Source organism: Bufo gargarizans, chromosome 4, assembly GCF_014858855.1.
Source record: "Bufo gargarizans isolate SCDJY-AF-19 chromosome 4, ASM1485885v1, whole genome shotgun sequence".
NCBI lineage: Eukaryota > Metazoa > Chordata > Amphibia > Anura > Bufonidae > Bufo > Bufo gargarizans.
The window spans coordinates 403727727-403748537 of record NC_058083.1 but is presented as its reverse complement, the minus strand read 5'-3'; the positions used below and the strand labels follow the sequence as shown (position 1 = coordinate 403748537).

The 20811-nt window shown below is 44.1% G+C and overlaps 1 protein-coding gene across 4 annotated transcripts in view; it reads left to right on the top strand.

Moving 5' to 3' along the window:
* Positions 1-20811, top strand: part of PLEKHG1 (pleckstrin homology and RhoGEF domain containing G1) — a 301195-nt gene that overhangs the window by 93994 nt on the left and 186390 nt on the right. For 2 of the 4 annotated variants that reach the window (XM_044290715.1, XM_044290716.1), the window contains exon 3: positions 3822-3896. The exons of the other annotated variants lie outside the window; for them this stretch is intronic. In XM_044290715.1, the coding sequence (XP_044146650.1) occupies positions 3848-3896 (49 nt within the window). In that variant the 5' untranslated portion in view covers positions 3822-3847. The remainder of the gene's footprint in view (positions 1-3821; positions 3897-20811) is intronic. 4 annotated transcript variants of the gene reach the window in all.

Genomic DNA, 20811 nt, shown 5'->3' with positions numbered 1-20811 from the left:
ATGGTGGCTCCTGACGGGCAGTAAGCTGGACATCTCATCTGTAAATCCCATAATTGCAAGGTAGCCACAGTGTATGTCTAGTGACAGGACCAGAATGAGTACTCCTGTAGTGCCAGATATCCTGAAATCTCAACCCTCTGAGGACATACCCTGGTGGAGTAATGATCTCTGGAAAAAAAATCAGTATGCAGGCTCAGGCTGGCCCACGGTGGAACAGGTGAATATCCTGTCTGCCCCTGTGCAAGTTGGGCCCCTAGTCCCCCCCCCCCAGCTCCTGCACAAGTGGCACACCTCATAGTAGACACTGCACTACATATAGATAGGCATCTTACAGCTGGATAGATTATTTGACAAAGTACCTAGTTAATTATTATAGAGTCTTCAGGTGGAAGAGATGACTTTTGGGCACAGGCAGGACAGCCAGTATCCTCTTTCATTAGTAACCTGCCTTTTTGAAGTCACTGCCCAATTATCTTGTTGAGTCTTGCTGCTGCCTGCTGCTCTGTGAGCAGATATAATAGTTGTATGTAGCTTTACAGTAAGCCCCAGAATTAATTTTACAGGTGGGCACTAGGCACCACAGTCCAAGACTGTCAGTATGCATCCTATTGTAGTCAGTTGTATGGAAATCTTTGGTATCTTTTGGGCAGTAGTGTATGGAGAGCCTTGGAACTGGTGGTACATTCTACATCCACTGGACATTTGTACCATTCCTGTTTGTATTGTGGCTTTGCACATTATAAATCAATGGCTAAGGACATAAAATATACAGTATTTTTCTAAACTATATGTGTGTCTAGAGGCCCATTCCATACTGATTCGGGATTTCGACAAGTCAATCTGCTGTATAAGACGGACATACATCATGGTGAACTTGTGATGTCTAGAAAATGCATGAAGGAACTAGGTGTGCCTACTGCAAGGCCTGAGGGACACACTGATTTAAAGAACACCAAAGAGAATCAATGGAAGACATTTACATGCACAAAAATTCTAGTGTATTTTTCAATTTGTCTTGATTGGCAAGGCCAGGCTAATCAAGAAGGAGAGGGAGGTGTTGGTAGGGGAAAGCAGAGGAGCAAGGGTGCACAGAGTAATCTGGGCCCACCCTCTGTGAATTTAACTGGTCATTTGCATATGGATGGAAAGTACTTTTGCTCCATAATGAAGCAAAAGATCACTAAGTAAAATGTATCATTGCATTCAGATGAGCTAGCCCTACAAAGCACTGTGCCTGGTTTAACAGTAAATTTAATGGTGACAGATTCCCTTTAACCCATTCCTGCCCCCATCATAAAGTAAAATAGATAAATTATCAGTGTATCTATACTGTGGCTTAAGCCTTACAACTAGTGTTGAGTTAACAAAGTGGAATTCAATCCAAATTTCAGGAAAAATTGATTAGCACATTTGGGGAGGGGGAATTTTGAAGACTAAATATGAAAAAAAAAAGTACTTTCAGTAACATGTTTCAGGAAAGCATAAAAAAGCATCAAACCTGTCCATTACCCTAAGTTCACACCTGAGCGTTTTACAGCGCGTTCAAACGCGCTGTAAAACGCTCAACACGTGAAAACCAATGCTTCCCTATGGCCCTGGTTCACACTTGAGCGTTTTATAGCGCGTTTAAACGCGCTGTAAAACGCCCGACGCATAAACAAGTTCTTGAGCATTTTTGGGGGCGTTTGTCGCGCGTTTGGGCCATAGACTTATTGGACAACACTGTAGTCAATCACACAAACGCGCGTCAAACGCGCGTTTACTATTGCAAAAACGTGCATAAAAACGCGCGACAAATACGCGCATTTTACGCGCGTCTCAGAAACGCTCAGGTGTGAACCCAGGGTTAGTTTTGCCTGGCATTGCAGTTTAGCTCTGCCAAAGTAAATGGGACTGAGTTAAACTATAACCCATAACCTGTAGACAGGTGGGGCGCTATTTTTTGTACAAAAAAATATTTTTAATGCATTTGAATTTATGACTTATTAAACATGTTATTTGTATTAATATTTTTCATGGCATAACCATTTGAGGGTAAGAAAATGTTGGTCTGAAACAGAGCAGAGGCTTTACAAAACTTTCCCCTGATGGGCCAAAACATACGGAAGTCGTGAACCTAGCAAATCGATTTTGTCAACTCTAGTTCCGAATAATGCAACGCTTTCCAGAAGGCCAAACTGTTATTATATGTTCTTTGGTTTTTCTTTGTTATTTCTGTGTCCATACAGTTGTTAGGGAACCCTAAAATTATTATTCTATATAAGAGAGCACTAATATTACATGGCATAAATGACAAGGAGATATCCAGTTTCCTACACACAGCAAGAGGAAATATTGACATAGCAATAGTTTTATGGAAATAAAACTGTGCTGAGAAAATCCAGGATGACAGCTGCAGAAAGTGTGGAAAATGAAATTAACTTGATGCATGACATGAGATTGTTGATGAGCTTTGCACTTTACTCGGTTCCTGCTTCTCAAAAGTAATAACCGCTTCAATAAAACTAAAGACATTGGGGGGAATTTATCACGTCCTGTATTCCAAAATGCTGTCTTCGAAAGTTGTAAAATAGGGCTTTGTAATTTTCAGGCTTACTTGCACAAAAAAGGGAGTTTTTTTATTTGACACCATTCGCCAGATTAGTAAAGAGGCTAGGAAAGTGGGTGTGGTGAACTATGCTAATTAGCTTGACCCCATATTTATCAAGGGTGGTAAAAAATGAAAATGAATGAGAAAATTAGAAGTGACATGTAAAAAGAAATTACAGCTTTGGCCGAGTTAACATCAGCGTCCTACCTTTACGTTCTCCTGCTTCGTTATAGGAGCAGAAGAACGGAAAGGACGGATTTGTCACATAACTGGGACAAATGGAGCATATGGACCCCTTAGACTATAATGGGGTATGTTAGGTCAGGGGAAGATTTTTAAAGCAGAGACAAAAGTCCTGCACGCAGGATTTTTTTTCTCTGCTTCAAAAATCTTCCTCTAAGAGGAAACCTTACAAACCCCATTATAGTCTACAGGGTCCGTAGGCTCCGTTCGGCTCAGTTATGTGTCGAATCCATCCTTTCCGTTCTTCTGCTCCTATAACGAAGCAGGAGAATGGAAAGGCTGAACGCTGATGTGAACTTAGCCTTTAATGGAAAATCCTGAAATCTAGAACGAAAGGTTTGGTGACTTGTAGAGCTCTAAAAAACCCTTTTATCAAAAGTCTCTATCTGATTTTCTATAACTGGGCTATGAAAAACATGCAAACATATAAAAGTATGATACATTTTATTGAAACCGTAAAAAAGGCATGCTTTAAAATATTGCATACCATATTTTAAAGTGTGTGTCTTTTTTGTGGTCTTGAGGTTTCTTGCATATGTTTTTGAGTGGTCTTGAGATTTCTTGCATTATACACATATATATATATATATATATATATAATCTTTCAGTCTGATGGATAACTCAACAACGCATCCAAATGTCAGTTCATACAGACTAACAGAATGAAGGGCACACACAATGGCCATTGCCGAGCAGGCCAAAACAATAAAAAAAAAAGTTGAAAGCATGACTGTATTGAATGGACGTGTGACCCACCACCAATTTTGTGCAATTACTGTGTAGTTCTCCTGTTCTCCTGATGACCATACCTATACACATCTTAAATGACTAGGACGGATCTTTTCAGCTTGTAAAGATGCAAGACAAAAAGAGAAAAATTAATGGAAACCTATCCTGAAACATTAGCCTTAGCACTGTGTAAAGGTGTCCTTTGACTGGAATGTCTTGGCTCTGCGTGAGAATCCTTTCCATTCTTTGTGTCCTGCAGGTATTGCCAACCAGGTCTCAGCAGAGATGCCAGATAAAACACCAGAGGGTACAGAAACCACATCGCAGAATGAAGGTGAGTATTATGTTGCTGATGGAGAGAGGCCTTTCTGTTTCCCAGCTGTACTGCAATATAATATAGCAGTGCACAGTTTCTGGAAGGAATTTTAAACTCTGTAATACACAGTTCCAGTATATTTTAATTGTGTTTCTTCATTAAAATGTTATCTTTATGCCACTTTTTTTTAAATGATATTGCATTTTTTAAAGATATTATGTAGTAGCATGCAGTGCACTAGAGAGATGCAAAAATATAAAAATGATCCATATAGACCCTTAGAAGTCTATAGCATCTGACTGTACCTATATGTACCTCTGATTTCATCCTCTATCAGAGCCCCAAATGGTGCCATACAAAGTGCTGGCAGAGTGCTGTCGGCATAATTCCCAAGGCTGGGAAGCAAATGGCTAGCAGTTACTTTTAGTACTACATACTGGGATTGACGGGCAAGTTTAAAAAGTAGTAGCTATGGTTTTCCTCAATAGAGGAAAATGAATTTTTTGGGGAAAATTCTAGAAAATAGCATGCTAAAGGGAATCTTCCATCACAAAGGGGTATTTCTTTTTAAACTTTATCCGTGAGATTTGCTTTACAACAGCACTGGCCCATAGCAACTACCGTATTTTACGCCCTATAAGATGCAACAGTGCATAGAGGAGGACAATAACAGAAAACATTTTTCATTAGACATCAGATCAGACCACCAATCAGACCACCAATGTTAACCAGACCTCAGCTCACAGCCCCAATCAAACCCCCAGTGTTAATAAGAACCTCAATCAGACCTCATATCAGACTTCAGCTCAGATCTCAATGTGAATGACCTCAGATGAGATCCTCATACCTCAGATAAAACCCCCATGCCACAGATCAGACCCTCATGCCTCAAGTCATATCCCCACGTCTCAGATCAGCCCCCCATGTCTTAGATCAGCCCCCATTCTCAGATTAGCCCTAGTCATAGATTAGCCCCATGCCATAGATCAGCCCCCAGCCTCCAGCCATAGATCAGCCCCCATGCCTCATATCACATAAAATAAAAAAATAAACTTACCTCTTCTGCTCCAGACGATGACGCTCCTCACCTCCAGCGCTCTCTCTTCTTCTTCCTGCCATCAGTTTTGCGCAGCCACAGCACTGCCGACAGCAGAGGACCAGGAAGAGGGAAGCACAGAGCCCAGAGACTGCTGAATTCACTGCTTGCCGGGGCTCCGGTACTAATGAGCGCTTCCATTATGGAAGCGCTCATTAGTATTCACCCCATAAGACACAGTGCCATTTTTCCCTTGCTTTAGGGGGGGGGGAAGTGTATCTTATGGGGCGAGAAATACGTTAATCATTTTCCAAAAGAGCTCTGAAAAATGAAAGGTGAAATCTGATTGGGTGCTATGAGCAACTGAGCCAGTTTTCCTGTACATCAGGATTGATATATCTTCTCCCATATTCATAGAAAACTAGTTTTTTTAGTTTTCATTTTTTTTCGCTTTGGCAGTATTGTGCCATTGAAAACGTGATACAATATATTGTCCTGTCAGCAGAAATTGGCTACATAAAGGTCCACATATGAGCACACCACTTTTTGGTGTAGTTTGTGGTACTCTGAGTCACTCATCTGGCATTTCTCTCTGGCCACAGTGACTGGGGAAAAAAGCAAGGCTGTCTGCTGAACGTGGAAACAAAGAGGAAGTTAAAGAGCCAGGACAGGAAGTTGAATATATTTAGAAAAACATTGGGGGAGATTTATCAGACTAATATAAAGTAGAACTGGCTTAATTGCCCATAGCAGCCAATTGGCTACTTTACTAAGCCAGTTGTACTTTACACCAGTTTAATAAATTTCCCCACTGTGTTTTTTTTTTTGTTTAAATTATAAATTTAAATTGATGGACATGTCCTTTTAATGCCTCAATATAGAAAAAAATAATCTTACTACAAAAAGTCGAGTGTGAGTGTAGCCTAACAGTGTTCATAGGTTATTATGTCTTTAGAGTTGTTATAACTGCTGATGAATATGTTTAGTCTTGTAAACATGAAATGCCTCCGGAACCAATGTCAATTAAGATTGATTTTGCCTAGTCCTGCATCCATTGCACAATAACATTGCTAGGGGCTGACAGTTTCGAAAAATCGCATCTGACCACAAATCATTTCCTTAAACTTTATTTTTTTCTCCTTCACTTCCTTGTCAATCATAAGCCCATCCATATCAAATTGTTTTTGGACATGTAAAAGTAGAACTTTATTCCTCTGTAAAAGTGTAAGTGTCCATCTGTCAGACTGCTTTTATTTGGTCTTTAAGGCCTCATGCACATGGACAGAGTTTCCTCATCCAATCAACATTTTTTTGCGGATCAGATGCGGTCCCCTTCATCTCAAAGGACCCGCAAAAGATGTGGACACCACACATGTGGGCGCATTAAAAAATTTGCTGTGGGGCCCAGCCACTTCAACTTATAATAAGTCTATAGTTTATATAATAAGTCTAGATCTGACATTGATAATTCTGCCATAAACTGATGACATCACTGTGCTGGGAGTGGGAAAAGGCAGTAATGAAGCCTCAAAACTCTTCATCTAAAGGCTTAATATTATAAAGAGAGAGATGGAGAGCCTCTTTTCAGACATTTGACCTCACCAGTAAAAATTAAACAAAAAAACTATGACTACGGGACATTATTTAAGGTACCTTTAGACAGGACGATACAGCCTGAGATAGTTGGGCAGGAAGCCTGCTTGTCAGTGGAGGAGACTGCTGCATATACATGCAGTGATCACCTCCACAGTATCACTAATGCCATCGCTTGTCCCCGTTCAGACTCGTTGTTTGCCAGCGGCAGAGCGTGTTCACACAGCATGATCTGCTGCCAGCAAACGATGATTTTGTATCAGCACAAAATATCTACTACACAATGAACGAGCACTTCACTCGTTCATCACTTAATCAGTGGCACTTTTACACCTGCAAATAATAGCTAACAAGCATTCCTGTGAACACTTGTTAGGGATTATTTGTCGGATTCTTGGCCCATGTAAAGGACTCTCAAGGAATTGGGAAATGCATACAGGTGAGTACATAGACCGAAGGCCGCAAAGCAAAGATACTGATCTTTGCTTTGCAGTATTTGAACCCGATTTTGTGGTAGGTCATGCCTAAACCAATTCATCTAATCCAATGCATGCCTTGGGTTTTTGTCCAGCTGACAGACGGACGGACAAAAACTTGGCATTTGTGCCTGAAATCAGGTGGATCACCAGACGTGAACGTAGCCCAAGCAGGATGCTTTCAACCTGAGTGCATCATCATGGTGTCATTAGTAATTGCAGCCACTGACTGCATATACTCTTTCATGTAAGTCTAAAATGTAAAGTGCCTTAAAAAAGTATTTCCCCTAAAAAAAAAACTAAAATCAACAAATATAGGAACCAGATTTCATTCTAGCCTTTATGTTAAAAGAGTTGTACAGTGCAAAGATATTGATGACCTATCCTTGGGTTAGGTCATCTATATCAGATCGAGAGTCCAACTTGAATAGGATGAGTAGTTGTAATTACACTGCTCCGTTTCTACAAGCAACACAATGCGCTGGTTATTGTGAAGCAGAAGCATGAGCCCAATATCCCTTCAAACAGCTGATAAGCAGGCGTTTTGGACGTCAGCCCCCACGACCACCAATCTGAAATTAATGACCTATCCTGACAATATCTTTGCACTGTAGAATCTCTTCAAGTGCAAACCAAAATGCTCAAAGTCAATTTCCAAAGTCAGAATTATTTATTTTGCATTATTTTAAAATGAAATTAAACATTAAGTAATAGAGATGGACTCAGGATACCCCAATATGACACTGGCTTGTGAGTTTTGTCATGATTTAGATTACCAACATGGCAGTCAAGCAACTCAATATACTAGTTACCATCTTAAAGGGGCTCTGTGTCACGGTCATATTGGTGTTTGCTATGCGTCACCCGGTATGTTGATACCTCTGGAAGGGGGCTGGTTTCCTGGAGGGGTGAGCCATATGTCTATATGCAGTGCTGCCTGGGGCTGCCGTGCACCTTGCTGTATAGGGCCCAGGCAGTATCAGGTGTGCTGGATACCTGTGTGTGGTGTTGTTTGTACGGTGTCCTATTTGGTGTGTGGGTACCTGTACTTTTGCACAGGTTCCAGTCGTGGTGGCTGCGGCAGGTAAGTGTGTTTCTGGTGTTCTCACCTGCCGACTTTGTTGCTGTATTCAGTCTTCCACTTTTCCCTGCAGCTAGGCCTGTGGAGACTCTAGTTCATCCGTGTCTTGGATGAACCTGGTTGTCTCTTGTCCATCTCCTAACCTTAGGGATATTCAGGGATTTCAGGGCTCTGAGGTTTCCCGTGTATGGGCCCTCCTACCTTAAAGGTCGGCTCATACAATTAGGAAAACAGGGCCAGATTTAGGGATGCTATAGGAGGTGACAGCTCCCTTTTCTTGGCAGCCTGGTCTAGCTTCTACCCCTATCCCTTTTACATTGTACGGTTTCCCCAACTCCCCACCGTGACACTCTGTTTTACCATGTTAAACTGCAAAGAAGACTAGGTAGGGGCTAGGCATTGGAGTACAAACATACCTTTTTTCCTAAGTACCCAGGAGGTGGAGCTTCACTGGGAGGTGCCCTCTGCATTGATCTGCTTCCCCTCCCTTCTTTTTACTTTGGGACACCTGTATTGGTCTACTGGTTGGATGCTACTGTCACTCAGAGCCCAGCTCAATGCATAGAGCACTTTCCAGTGAAGTTCCACCTCCTGGACACTTGCAGGAGCAGAACCTGGTAGAATAAAAGTTCATATTTATACTACTCCTGATAATAAAAGCTCCACAAAAGTTTGTTTGTCCTGCTCTCTCCAGCCCCTACCTAGTGCTGGTAGCAGTTTAACTGAAAAACTGCTGGCAGAGTCCTTATATGATAATAAACAACTTTTATAGTATGCATGAGGTTCTTCTCATCTATAAACACAAATCCTATAAATCAAGGAGATATAACCCATATAACGGTTATATAAAATAATCCAAAATCTTTCCTGAAAATTAATTGAGTACAGAATTTAAAAAAACTTGAGGCAGGGAGTCTATACTATATAATATACTGCACAAATAAAAGCATAGGGCAGCAGTAGACTATGTATGCTCGCAATAATTATTGCAAAAACAGTCCATATAGTTTGCCCAAAAGTACAAGGGCAATGTGACGCCTGTAGGTAGAGACAGAAGAGGACAATGAGTCCCTGAACTAGAACCCAGCATGCCTTCCCTATTTGCAGTGTAAGCCCTCAATGGCAAAACCGCAACTGGACGACAGTCCTTACATTAGTATAGGTGCAGGACAAACAAGACACACAATATGAATAACACAAAGCAAAATGGGTCAGAAACAGACGGGCTACACAGTACGAAACGAGAGACAGAGAGTGGTCAGAAGACAAGCCAAAGTCAGGAACACTGGGAACAAATAGCAATCCAGGACCCGTAACAAGGGAAACAACTAGAACCAACAAATACTATCACTGGTACTGGTATGTAGACAAGGGGATATTTAAATAGAGCACCAGGTCCCTGAACCAGAACCCAGTGGACTGGTGCTCTGTCGGTCAGATACAAAATGTTAATTGGGCAGATGGACTGTCATTTAGTCCACTGCCTATCTCCTCCTGCGTGGCAAAAGAAGGTATACCATCAAGCTATTGCATGTACAGTAGGAGAAAATAATATATATACAGTCAAATTTAAAGACTCATGTCAGCTTTTGGATATTTTATATACCCTGGGTATGGGTTATATCCTCATTCTCTATGGGATTTTGGTGTTTTTAAAACTTGGGTATACCCCAATAAAATACCTATGGACAATAGGAATTGGAAGCTATGCTTTTATTGTAAAATGTACTGTCCAATACATTTCTTCTAGGCAGTTGGTGACCAGATTTCATATAACCAACTGTAATGTGACTGTTTTGATCTCTTCTCAGAGGTCCTGCTGAGCTATTCTGTACAAATGTTTGCTCTGATCTTCAAGTAACTATCGAGAGTCTCAAAATGTTATTCTCAGACTCCTGCCGAGAGTTAACTTCCACAAGCCATTGTTCAGCTGCATTTCCCACCTCTCTGTGCTCCCAAATTCAAACTTAATGGGTGTTGGAAAACCAAACAAATCAGTACTAGATATAGTTATTTTGGGTCAGTGCTAAAAAAGTATTTCAAAGGAAAGTAGTTCCTATTCTTGTATTGTTAATATGAAGGTCGCAAAGGCTGAGTTGCTCAATGGATAGAGGCTTACATGAAAATAAGTTCATACAGTGTATAATTATTATTTATGTTGCATTATACACCACCAACATATTCCACAGCGCTGTACAGAGATTGCCAAAACTTACATCGGTCTATGTCTCCATTGGAGAAAATAATCTAATTTCCCTATGTCAAACATACACTAGAGTAAACTTCCTAGGAAACCAACTACTGTAACTTCTCAGCATTTTTTCAGAGAGGAAAACCATCCAAACATGTATGGAACATAGAAACTCCTTGTAGATGTAGTCCTTGGTTGGGCTGGAACCTGGGATCCAAGCACTTGTAAGGCAACAGCATTAACCACTGAGCCCACATTCTGCCGTAACATATTTACATAATCTAATGCCACTCATACTCCCTGTCCCTCATATACATTCCCGAGACCAGGCATGCATGTTTATTTCTAAGTGAATGACGTCAATTATTATTTTGCCCTTCCTCTGATCCGTCAGGACAATAACCCCAAAAAAACGGATCCTGTCTGTTGAGCATCCGCCTTCACTTGGTCAGCATTTGGTCCGAAATCCATCAGTATTGCTAATGCACAAAAAAAAAAAAACAGGAGTGGATCCAAAACAGAGATGACAGGTGAATGGAATATTTGCATGTCTTCTGTGTTTTGTACCCACTCCTGCTTTTGGTTACCAAATCATAAGCAAATTCTAATGGGACCAACAGGCCTTACAGCCGCTACACAAACAGGATCTGTTGTGCGTCTCATTTTTCCTTCCTTCTGACAGATCAGAAGAAGGGTCAAATAAATGGTGATGTCATATAGGTCAAAAAGGCAAAATAGTGGCCCAGTCATGGAGTGGGGAGGGTGGGAGAACAGCTTAAGAAGTCCACAGAATAGCCCAATGACATAGTGGTGTCACGGTCCCTCAGTGTCACAGGTAAAGGGGAAGGGAAAACACCAAATACACACCACAACGAATAGACAACAATCTAGGCCTCAAAATCTAAGGAAGAGGGATGGTGACCTCCTAGTAATCCATAGGCCTTTCCCTAACTCCTGCCAGTATGAGCAGATCCTGATGGTGGAAATACTTATACACCGGATACCTAAAGCACTGCTAAAACTGAAGAGCCCTAGGATAGGTAGCAGGGGATGAGACAGCTGGTTCCTTACAGAATGAAGGAACCTGCGTCTCCCTGTGGCCTAGAAACAACACACTCTAGATAATAAGAGACAGCGAAAGCAACAAGTACTTAGCTTAGAGATGTATGGAGAAGCAGGAGAGCCAAGACAAACCAGCACTAGAAAATCCAAGCAGAAACTATCAACTGCATAGTCAGAAGTGTGAGGCAGATCTAAATAGAGCCTCATCACTGAAAACAAGCGGCACCTGAGGAGAGATGAGATCCTGCCAAGCAACAACATGCATAGAGGAAAACAGAGAGACCTGTCAGATAGCCTCACGTGCAGCAAGTCTATTGGATCTTCTCACCTATATCAGAGAAAGGACTCAGGTGATTGGTGTCAGGAGATCAAGGAGACTGGCTGAGCGTGGAGGAATCTAACAGCCTCCTTGATTTCTCTTGATTTAGTGTAGCTAGGGTTAAGGACCACTTCCCTTTTTTCAGCTGTTGCTCAGTGGTCATCACTTCTACCCTTTATAGTCTCACTCCATCACCCCACCCTTCTGACTATGTGGTAGATATTTTCCTTTGGGTTTGGCTGAGCTTGTGTGAGGTTGTCTCTGGTGTTCCTATTTGTCCATCTTAACTGTCGTGTTTGTTTGTGTTTGTTATTTTCCCTGTTGTTGTACCTGGGCCTGAGACAGAGACTTCCATTCATCCATCTGGAGAGGAATGGGTTGTCTCTGGTCCTAACCTTTTTCCAGGGCCTTATAGGGAAATCAGGGCCTAGGTTTCCTGCATATGAATATTCCCACCTTTAAGATCTATTCATATTGATAGGTAGTTAGGATTACTGTTGTCTAGGAGGTGACATTTTCCTTCCTTAGTTTCCAGTCCTAGTCACTGTTACCCTTCCCTCCTGTGTTCAGTGTGGTATTTTCCCCCACACACTGATCGTGATCGTGACATTATCTACCACCATAAAAAACGCTATTTCGTTCAGGCCAGTGCAGCTATGGATCCTATGTCTGCACTGGTCGAACAGCAGCAGGGACTGTCAATTGGAGGTATCTGACCTCTACGCGACAGTCTTACGGATTCAGAGACCAAAGGTCTCTCTACATATTCTGTAAGTGCATTGTACACATTATGGGTGTACAGGCGAGTTCTCCTTAGGGTAACTATGGACCACGCCGCACTAAACACCCGCTCTGATGCCACACACTGCCCGGGCAGGACAGCTTTTCTAGGGCAAACTCAGCCAATTGCAGCCACAAATCCAGTTTGGCGGCCCAGTAGTCCAGCGGATCTGCTACCACCTGCTGGTTCAGGTTATGCTCTATGTCTAGCTGCTGGTAAGTAGTTTCTTCACCATGCGGGTGAAGAAAGCTGCTCATCAGCGACTCTAGACTCAGGCTGCTGCTGATGGAGCTGGTATTGCTCCTGCCACCCTCCCCCACCCCCCCAGCAGCTATGGCAGTGGAACGATGGCGCAGATAGGCAGCAGCCAACTGACTACATAGAATGTCTCTATAGTAGTTCAGTTTGTCCTCCCTCTCAGCGGGTGTAAAAAAAATCCCCCATTTTGGACCGGTAGAGAGAGTCTAACATGGTAGAGAGCCAGAAGTCATCCCTTTGGCGAATGGTGACAATTTAGCTGCTGTCACTACGCAACCAAGTGAGCATGCATCGGGCCATTTGCACAAGTGACTCGGAGGGACTCACTGCCTCCATCTCCACTGCATACTGCCACGGTGTGTCTGTGTCATCTGCCTCGTTTTCCTCATCTCCCTCTTGTACCTCCGGCTGCTCCTCCTCTCCTGTCACCTGTGTAGAAAAACCACCCATTTCGCTACACATTGCTTGTGCTTCAATGTCCTCCTCCTCCTCCAGTTCAACCCCCACAGGGCTCATGTGGCCGTGAGATGTAGGTGCCACGTCTCCAGTCCCCTGACCAGACAGATTTACCAGCATCTTTTTCAGGATATGAATCAGTGGAACGACATTGTTCATTCCATAGTCCTGGCGACTGACAAATAAAGTGGCCTCCTCTAAGGGCACGAGCAAACGGCAGGTGTCACGCATGAGCTGCAACTGGCTAACATTTAAGTTACGCAGGGAGTACCTCTGTCCGCTTGGATCGTCAAGAAATCGATTATGGCCTTTCTCTGTTCGTATAGTCGGTCCAACATATGGAAGGTGGGATTCCAACGGGTGGAAATGTCGCATATCAGCCTAAGTTGGGGGACACCATTCTGCCACTGCAGCTCAAGGAGGGTGTGCTTGGCGATGTACAAGTGGCTGAAGTGCATGCAAAGTTTCCTGGCCGTCTTGCAGATGGGTGGAGGACTTCAGGAACCACTTAACAACCAGATTGAACATGTGCACCATGCAGGGTGCATGACTCAGCCCTCCTTGACGCAGCGCAGACACCATGTTCTTCCCATTGTCGGTCACCATGGTTCCGATTTTGAGTTGTTGCAGAGAAAGCCAGGATTTGATTTCTTGATGAAGGACACGGAGCAGTTCCTCCCCTGTGTGACTCTGTTCGCCCAGGCAAACGAGGTGTAGAACAGCGTGACACCGCTGTGCCCTGCACATGTGGTATGCTGAAGGAGCACTGTGAATTGTCCCTGCAGTGCAGGCTGAGGACATGGTGGAGGATGAGGAGGCAGAGGCGGACATTGTCGCAAGACCAACGACGTGAGAACGTGGAGGCGGAAGCAGAGTCACCTGGCCAAGTTGCTGGTGTGGCTTGGCAGGAACCACATTTACCCAGTGGGCCATAAAAGACATATATTGTCCTTGACCGTAGTTACAGCTTTCGACCAATTTTCCCCAAAAAGGCTGCATCACAAACAAATTTTACCACTGAATTACTAATCAATGCAATTACTCAGTCCCTACAGAAAAAAGTCTGCATTTACTGACCAATTTTTCCAAAAAAGGCTGTATCACAAAAAAGTTCACCACTGAATAGCTAATTGACGAATTGTTAGTCTCTACAGAAGATACTCTACAATCACCCATCAATTTTCCTAAAAAGGTTGTTTCACAAAAAAAATTCACCACTGAATCAACGCAATTGCTCAGTCCCTAATAACACATACTTATTTTTCCCATTAATACACCCCAACAATGGCTGTATGACAATGTCGGTTAACTGCAGAACGGCTAATAAGACGTGTTCATTTTTCCTATTAATACACCCCAAAAAATAAATATAACAATCACAATTTACCGCAGAACGTCTAATAGGACGCATGTATTTATCCTATTAATAACCCTGTAAATGGCTGTAGAACAATGGAACTTCACCGCTGAACGCAGGGCTGGTGCAAGGATTTTTGCCACCCTAGGCGAAAGCAAATTTTGCCGCCCCCTTGACCCCGCCCCTTGACTCCGCCCAGTCAGACCCCCACACTGCCCTCCATTATGTATTTGCCCCCCCAGTGCCCCCACTAAGTAATACTGCCCCCACAGTGCACAATGCCCATTATGTAATTTGCCCCCACTAAGTAATACTGCCCCCACAGTGCACAATGCCCATTATGTAATTTACCCCCCAGTGCCCACACTTAGTAATACTGCCCCCACAGTGCACAATGCCCATTATGTAATTTTCCCCCCAGTGCCTACACTAAGTAATACTGCCCCCACAGTGCACAATGCCCATTATGTAATTTGAAATTGCCGCCAAACAACCCCCCGTACGTACTTGTGTCGCTCGCTGACGCTGATGATCCTGTAGTGATATTTCCCTACCCCGTAATATTTCAATACCCTGAGTCGTCACGTCACTTCCTGTTGTCCCCCGGATATGACGTTGGATAAGATACGATCATGAGTATCGGCACGAGACCCGTGACCTCCGGTCTCGCGTGATTTTGCGCCGAAGTGACTGAAAAAAAACTCATGCCCGCGCAGGCGCACATCCCAGGACATCCTTGATCCGGCCGGCAAGTACAGGAGGAGTCAAGAAGCCGCAGATGAATGATGTCAGATTTGGATCACAAGTAGGGGGCGTGGCGCGGGCGGTGGCTAGTCGGGAATCAGAGGAAGATGTTACTTAGATGGATCACAAGTAGGGGGCGTGGTGGCGGCTAGTCGGGATTCGGACTCCAGAGCGCCGGCGCCCCCAGGCAGAGTGCGCTCTACGCGGTGGCCTACTCTGCTTATGGGTAGCGCCGGCCCTGGCTGAACGGCAAATAATATATATTTTTTGCCACTAATACATGCCAAAAAGGGCTTTAAATTTCTCACTTAACCACACAACGGCTAATAAGCCATTTTTCTTTTTCCCCAGAGAAAAGAGGCTTTAGAACATATAACTGCGGCTGTGAACGGCAAACAAAGTTGTTTTTGCCACTAATACACACCAAAAAGGGCTTTAAATTTCTCACTTCACCACACAACAGCTAACAAGACCCTTTCCCCCCCCCCCCCCCCACTAATACCCGTATTTAGAACATATATATAACTGCACTGCACAAGGGCAAATAAGACCCCAATAACAAGAACGGTTTGCTGGAATTACAGAGGTATTATCTATTGCAAATCTGAAATGAGCAGCAGTATAATGGCAATTTGGATCCCCAGTCAGTGCAGCAAGGTGTAATAGGATTGTTCCTATTACCCAGGCTGTAACCTCACCTACTGAACCCTGTTCTTCTTCAATACTGTGGAATAATTCCTCCCTATCCCTTCCCTATACTTTTAATGTTCTTTCCCTGAACTTCTATTGAGCAAAATATACGTTTTCAAGTCTTTCCTAGCACTGTCCCTATCACCTGCTGACATCTCTCCCTGCACTAAGTACACTGGAAAATGGCTGAATCAAAGTTGGCTGAGGCTATTTATAGGGCTGTGACATCACAGGGCTGGCTGCTGATTGGCTGCATACATGGCATTGTGGGTGATCCCTCGTTCCCAGAGTTCCTTGCTCCATGTCCTAACATGTGCAGCAGCCATTTTAGGAAAAAATTTGATTTGTTACCATGAAGAGTGAGGGAATTCGGATTCGGTGCAAATCGAATAATTCCTGAAATTGAATTCCACTTCGTCAGCTTCGATTCGCTCATCTCTATTTATTTCAATGGAGCAACAACCTTTGTAGGTATGTCCACTCTGACTGTAGACATACAGGGATTGTTGAAGGGTCTCATAAACATTGGGAAGAATTTATTAAGAACTCTTCACCAATTTTCTGGTATAGAAAACGCACAAGTTTTGACCCAAGCCCATTTTATGCAAAAATGTGTGACCTTCTGACCATTTATGCCATGCTCAACGCTTTAAAAAAAAAAAAAGGAGACAGGAGAGAAAATGACCTATGTGTCCCAGCAGATATAAGATAACTTATGCCATAAAACTGGAATAAATTTAACCTGAAAGCTACACCAGCTCCTAGTTTACAAGGATTTCAGCTTCAGGCACACAGATCTCCCACAATGTGCCAAAACTATTTATAGGTGTTCACCTCTAAATAATTTTGGCGCATCTGATACCAATGACAATTAGGCAATAGGTCTCATTAAATCATTAATATTTGTATACACTATGGTCTTCAGACTACACCGGCACATTATTACTTAGGCACAAATGCAATAATAACTAGAATTAAAGTACAGCCATATTATAATCTGTCAGCAGCAGTTACCTTAGTGGCTAATGGGTTCCTTCTAAGAATGAACTAAAATTATATATATTACATAGTTGTTGTTTTTTTATAGCAGCATGAAAATGCTGTTTAGGCCTCCTGCACACAAACTTATTCTTTCCGTTCCGTGTATTAGAAACCGCAATATGCGGTCCCCAATGCACAGGTAACCTCCGTGAGGCCGCTGGGATGGAACCAGGCCCATTCAACTCGAATAGTTCAGCATCCGTCCGTAGTGCTTCTGTAGTGTTCCGTTCCCCATCTCCAGATTTGCAGAGATTTCAAGTCAATGGGTACAAATCTGTGACGCGGAATGCACGCGGAACGGTGCCCGCATATGCGGTCCACAATACGGCAACTGGACACCTACGTTCGTGTGCAGGAGGCCTTAATCTGCTGGCACCATGTAATTAAGCAGATTGATACATAACTTTGTGGAAAAAGAAAACTTTTAACTTTTTGGTTGAAATCCATAATCTTTCAATGTAGGGCTGAAACGATTACTCGATTAAATCGAGTAATTTGACACCCAAAAATCCTCAATGCTAATTTTTTGCATCGAAGATTAGTTTGTGTCATGTGACCACAGAGCGGGAGTGAAGCGCTTGCTATTACTCCTGGTCCGTGGTCTTCCGCTGCGCTTGGAGTACTCACTTTTCCACCAGGGGGCCTCCGAACACTTCACAGCACGTCCATGGTCCCACGCTGCACTGACCTCCTGACGTATGCATGCCGTGACCTGACGCGCTGTGTGACATCAGGCACAGAGCAGCGCGGAATGATTGAGTGTTGGCAGCGCCCCTGCTGGAAAGGTAAGTTGGTGAAACCGAGGGGGTGGGGGCACGACTAAGGCCGGGTGCCCGGAGTGCACAGCGTCATAGCGACCAATGACGCTGTGCAATCCGGGTGTCAGGAGGAGCAGGGCAGCAGAGACTATGGCACAAGGGGGGAGAGCTGGTGGCACAATGGGGGGAGATCTCACGGCACAGTGGGTGGAGAGCTGATGGCACAAGGGGGGAGAGATGATGGCACTGGGGGAGTAAAGCTGATGGCACAAGAGGGGGAGCTGATTGCACAAGGGGGGACAGGTGATGGCACAATGGGGGGAGAGATGATGGCACGGGGGGAGTAGAGCTGATGGCTATGGGGTGGGGGAGAGCTAATGGCACTGGTTGTGGAGAGCTGATGGCACTGGGGGAATGGAGCTGATGGCACTGGGGTGAAGGAGAGCTGATGGCACTTGGGAGTGGAGCTGATGGCACTGGGGTGGGGGAGAACTGATGGCTCTGGGGTGGGGGAGAGCTAAAGGCAATGGGTGGAGAGAGCTAAAGGCACTGGGATGGGGGAGAGCTAATAGCACTTGGTGGGATGAAGCTTGATGACACTGGGGTGGGGGAGAGCTGATGGCACTTGGGAGTGGAGCTAATGGCACTTGGTGGGAGAGAGCTTGATGACACTGGGGTGGGGGAGAGCTGATGGCACTGGGGGAACGGACCTGATGTCACAGGAGAAAGCTGATGGCACTGGGGGAGAGTGGAGTTGATGGCACTTGGGGGAACGGAGCTAATGGCACTGGGGGGAACTGATGCACTTGGGCTGATCGCACAGTGGGGAATGAAGGGTTTGTGGACTAATGACAGGGGGTCTTATGAGTTTTTATAAAGGAAAAAGTCTATTAATTCATTTTTTCTTATTCAATTACTCAATTATTCGTAAAAAATAATCGATAGAATACTCGATTACTAAAATAATCGTTTACTGCAGCCATATTTCAATGCTTAGGCTACTTTCACACTTGCAGTAACCTTTTCCAGCAAGCTGTTCCAATGGGAGAACAGCCTGCCAGATCTGTGCTACCGCAAGTCCACTGTGCTGCCGCAAGTCCGCTCCGGCCCCATTCACTATTATGGGACGGGACAGAGGTCCGGCCACAGCATGGCAAACAAGCTGAGAGGCGGCTGGACAAAAACCGCAGCGTGCTGTAATTTTATTCCGCCCGCCCCATTATAGTCAATGGGGCCAGAGCGGACTTCCGCCAGCACAGTGGACTTGCGGTAGCATGGATCCGGCAGGCTTTTCCGGCGGGGGAACAGGCTACCATAAGTGTGAAAGTAGCCTTAGGAGTCCAGTGTGCGGTCTCACTCAATGATTGGCAGACTTCCTTGCATGAGTATGTGTAGGACCACCCACTGGACTCCTAGGCATAGAGAGACCAGAGATTTCTACCAATAAATTGCGAGTTACACTGAACTGTTCCCCACACTATCTACCAATCTGCTCAGCTCCTTCTGCTCTATAACATGGTGCTTAAAGTTCAGATTGTATGTTCAACGCGACAAGTTCCCTTTAAATTTCAAAGCTGTACAGTAGACTTACTTTATGCTGTGAGACCTATGGGATATCTCACTGAACATCAGAACATTTGAACAACTACTTATATTCACTCCACATGACTGCTTAAAATAGTTGAAGATGTTGCTGCTTGTGTAAATTACAACATACTGACGGCTCAATTTACAGCTGCTGGTAATTTTATGAATTTGTTAGTTTTGTTTCTTTTTTAAGTCATGGTAACCATCAAATATATCATTTTGACTAAGTATAGGGGAGTGTGATAGTCGCAAATAAAGTGAAGACAAAAAGTGATCTGCATCATAGAAAGGGCACATTAGGGGCATCTTTCACCTTTATGGCAGTCGTATTATGTAACTATGTAAAAAAGAGCTGTAATAGCTGGGTGCATTACATGCTAGTAAATGAATCTCTTCTGTTGGAAAGGCCACCACTGATGGATTGCAGAGTGGTCGCAACTAGAGTTGAGCGAACACCTGGATGTTCGGGTTCGAGAAGTTCGGCCGAACATCCCGGAAATGTTCGGGTTCGGGATCCGAACCCGATCCGAACTTCGTCCCGAACCCGAACCCCATTGAAGTCAATGGGGACCCGAACTTTTCGGCACTAAAAAGGCTGTAAAACAGCCCAGGAAAGAGCTAGAGGGCTGCAAAAGGCAGCAACATGTAGGTAAATCCCCTGCAAACAAATGTGGATAGGGAAATGAATTAAAATAAAAATTAAATAAATAAAAATTAACCAAAATCAATTGGAGAGAGGTTCCATAGCAGAGAATCTGGCTTCCCGTCACCCACCACTGGAACAGTCCATTCTCAGATATTTAGGCCCCGGCACCCAGGCAGAGGAGAGAGGTCCCGTAACAGAGAATCTGTCTTCATGTCAGCAGAGAATTAGTCTGCATGTCATAGCAGAGAATGAGGCTTCACGTCAGCCACCACTGCAACAGTCCATTGGCATATATTTAGGCCCAGCACCCAGGCAGAGGAGGGAGGTCCCGTAACAGAGAATCTGTCTTCATGTCAGCAGAGAATTAGTCTGCATGTCATAGCAGAGAATGAGGCTTCACGTCAGCCACCACTGCAACAGTCCATTGGCATATATTTAGGCCCAGCACACACACAGGCAGAGGAGAGAGGTCCCGTAACAGAGAATCTGGCTTCATGTCAGCAGAGAATCAGTCTGCATGTCATAGCAGAGAATGAGGCTTCACGTCAGCCACCACTGCAACAGTCCATTGGCATATATTTAGGCCCAGCACACACACAGGCAGAGGAGAGAGGTCCCGTAACAGAGAATCTGGCTTCATGTCAGCAGAGAATCAGTCTGCATGTCATAGCAGAGAATGAGGCTTCACGTCAGCCACCACTGCAACAGTCCATTGGCATATATTTAGGCCCAGCACCCAGGCAGAGGAGGGAGGTCCCGTAACAGAGAATCTGTCTTCATGTCAGCAGAGAATTAGTCTGCATGTCATAGCAGAGAATGAGGCTTCACGTCAGCCACCACTGCAACAGTCCATTGGC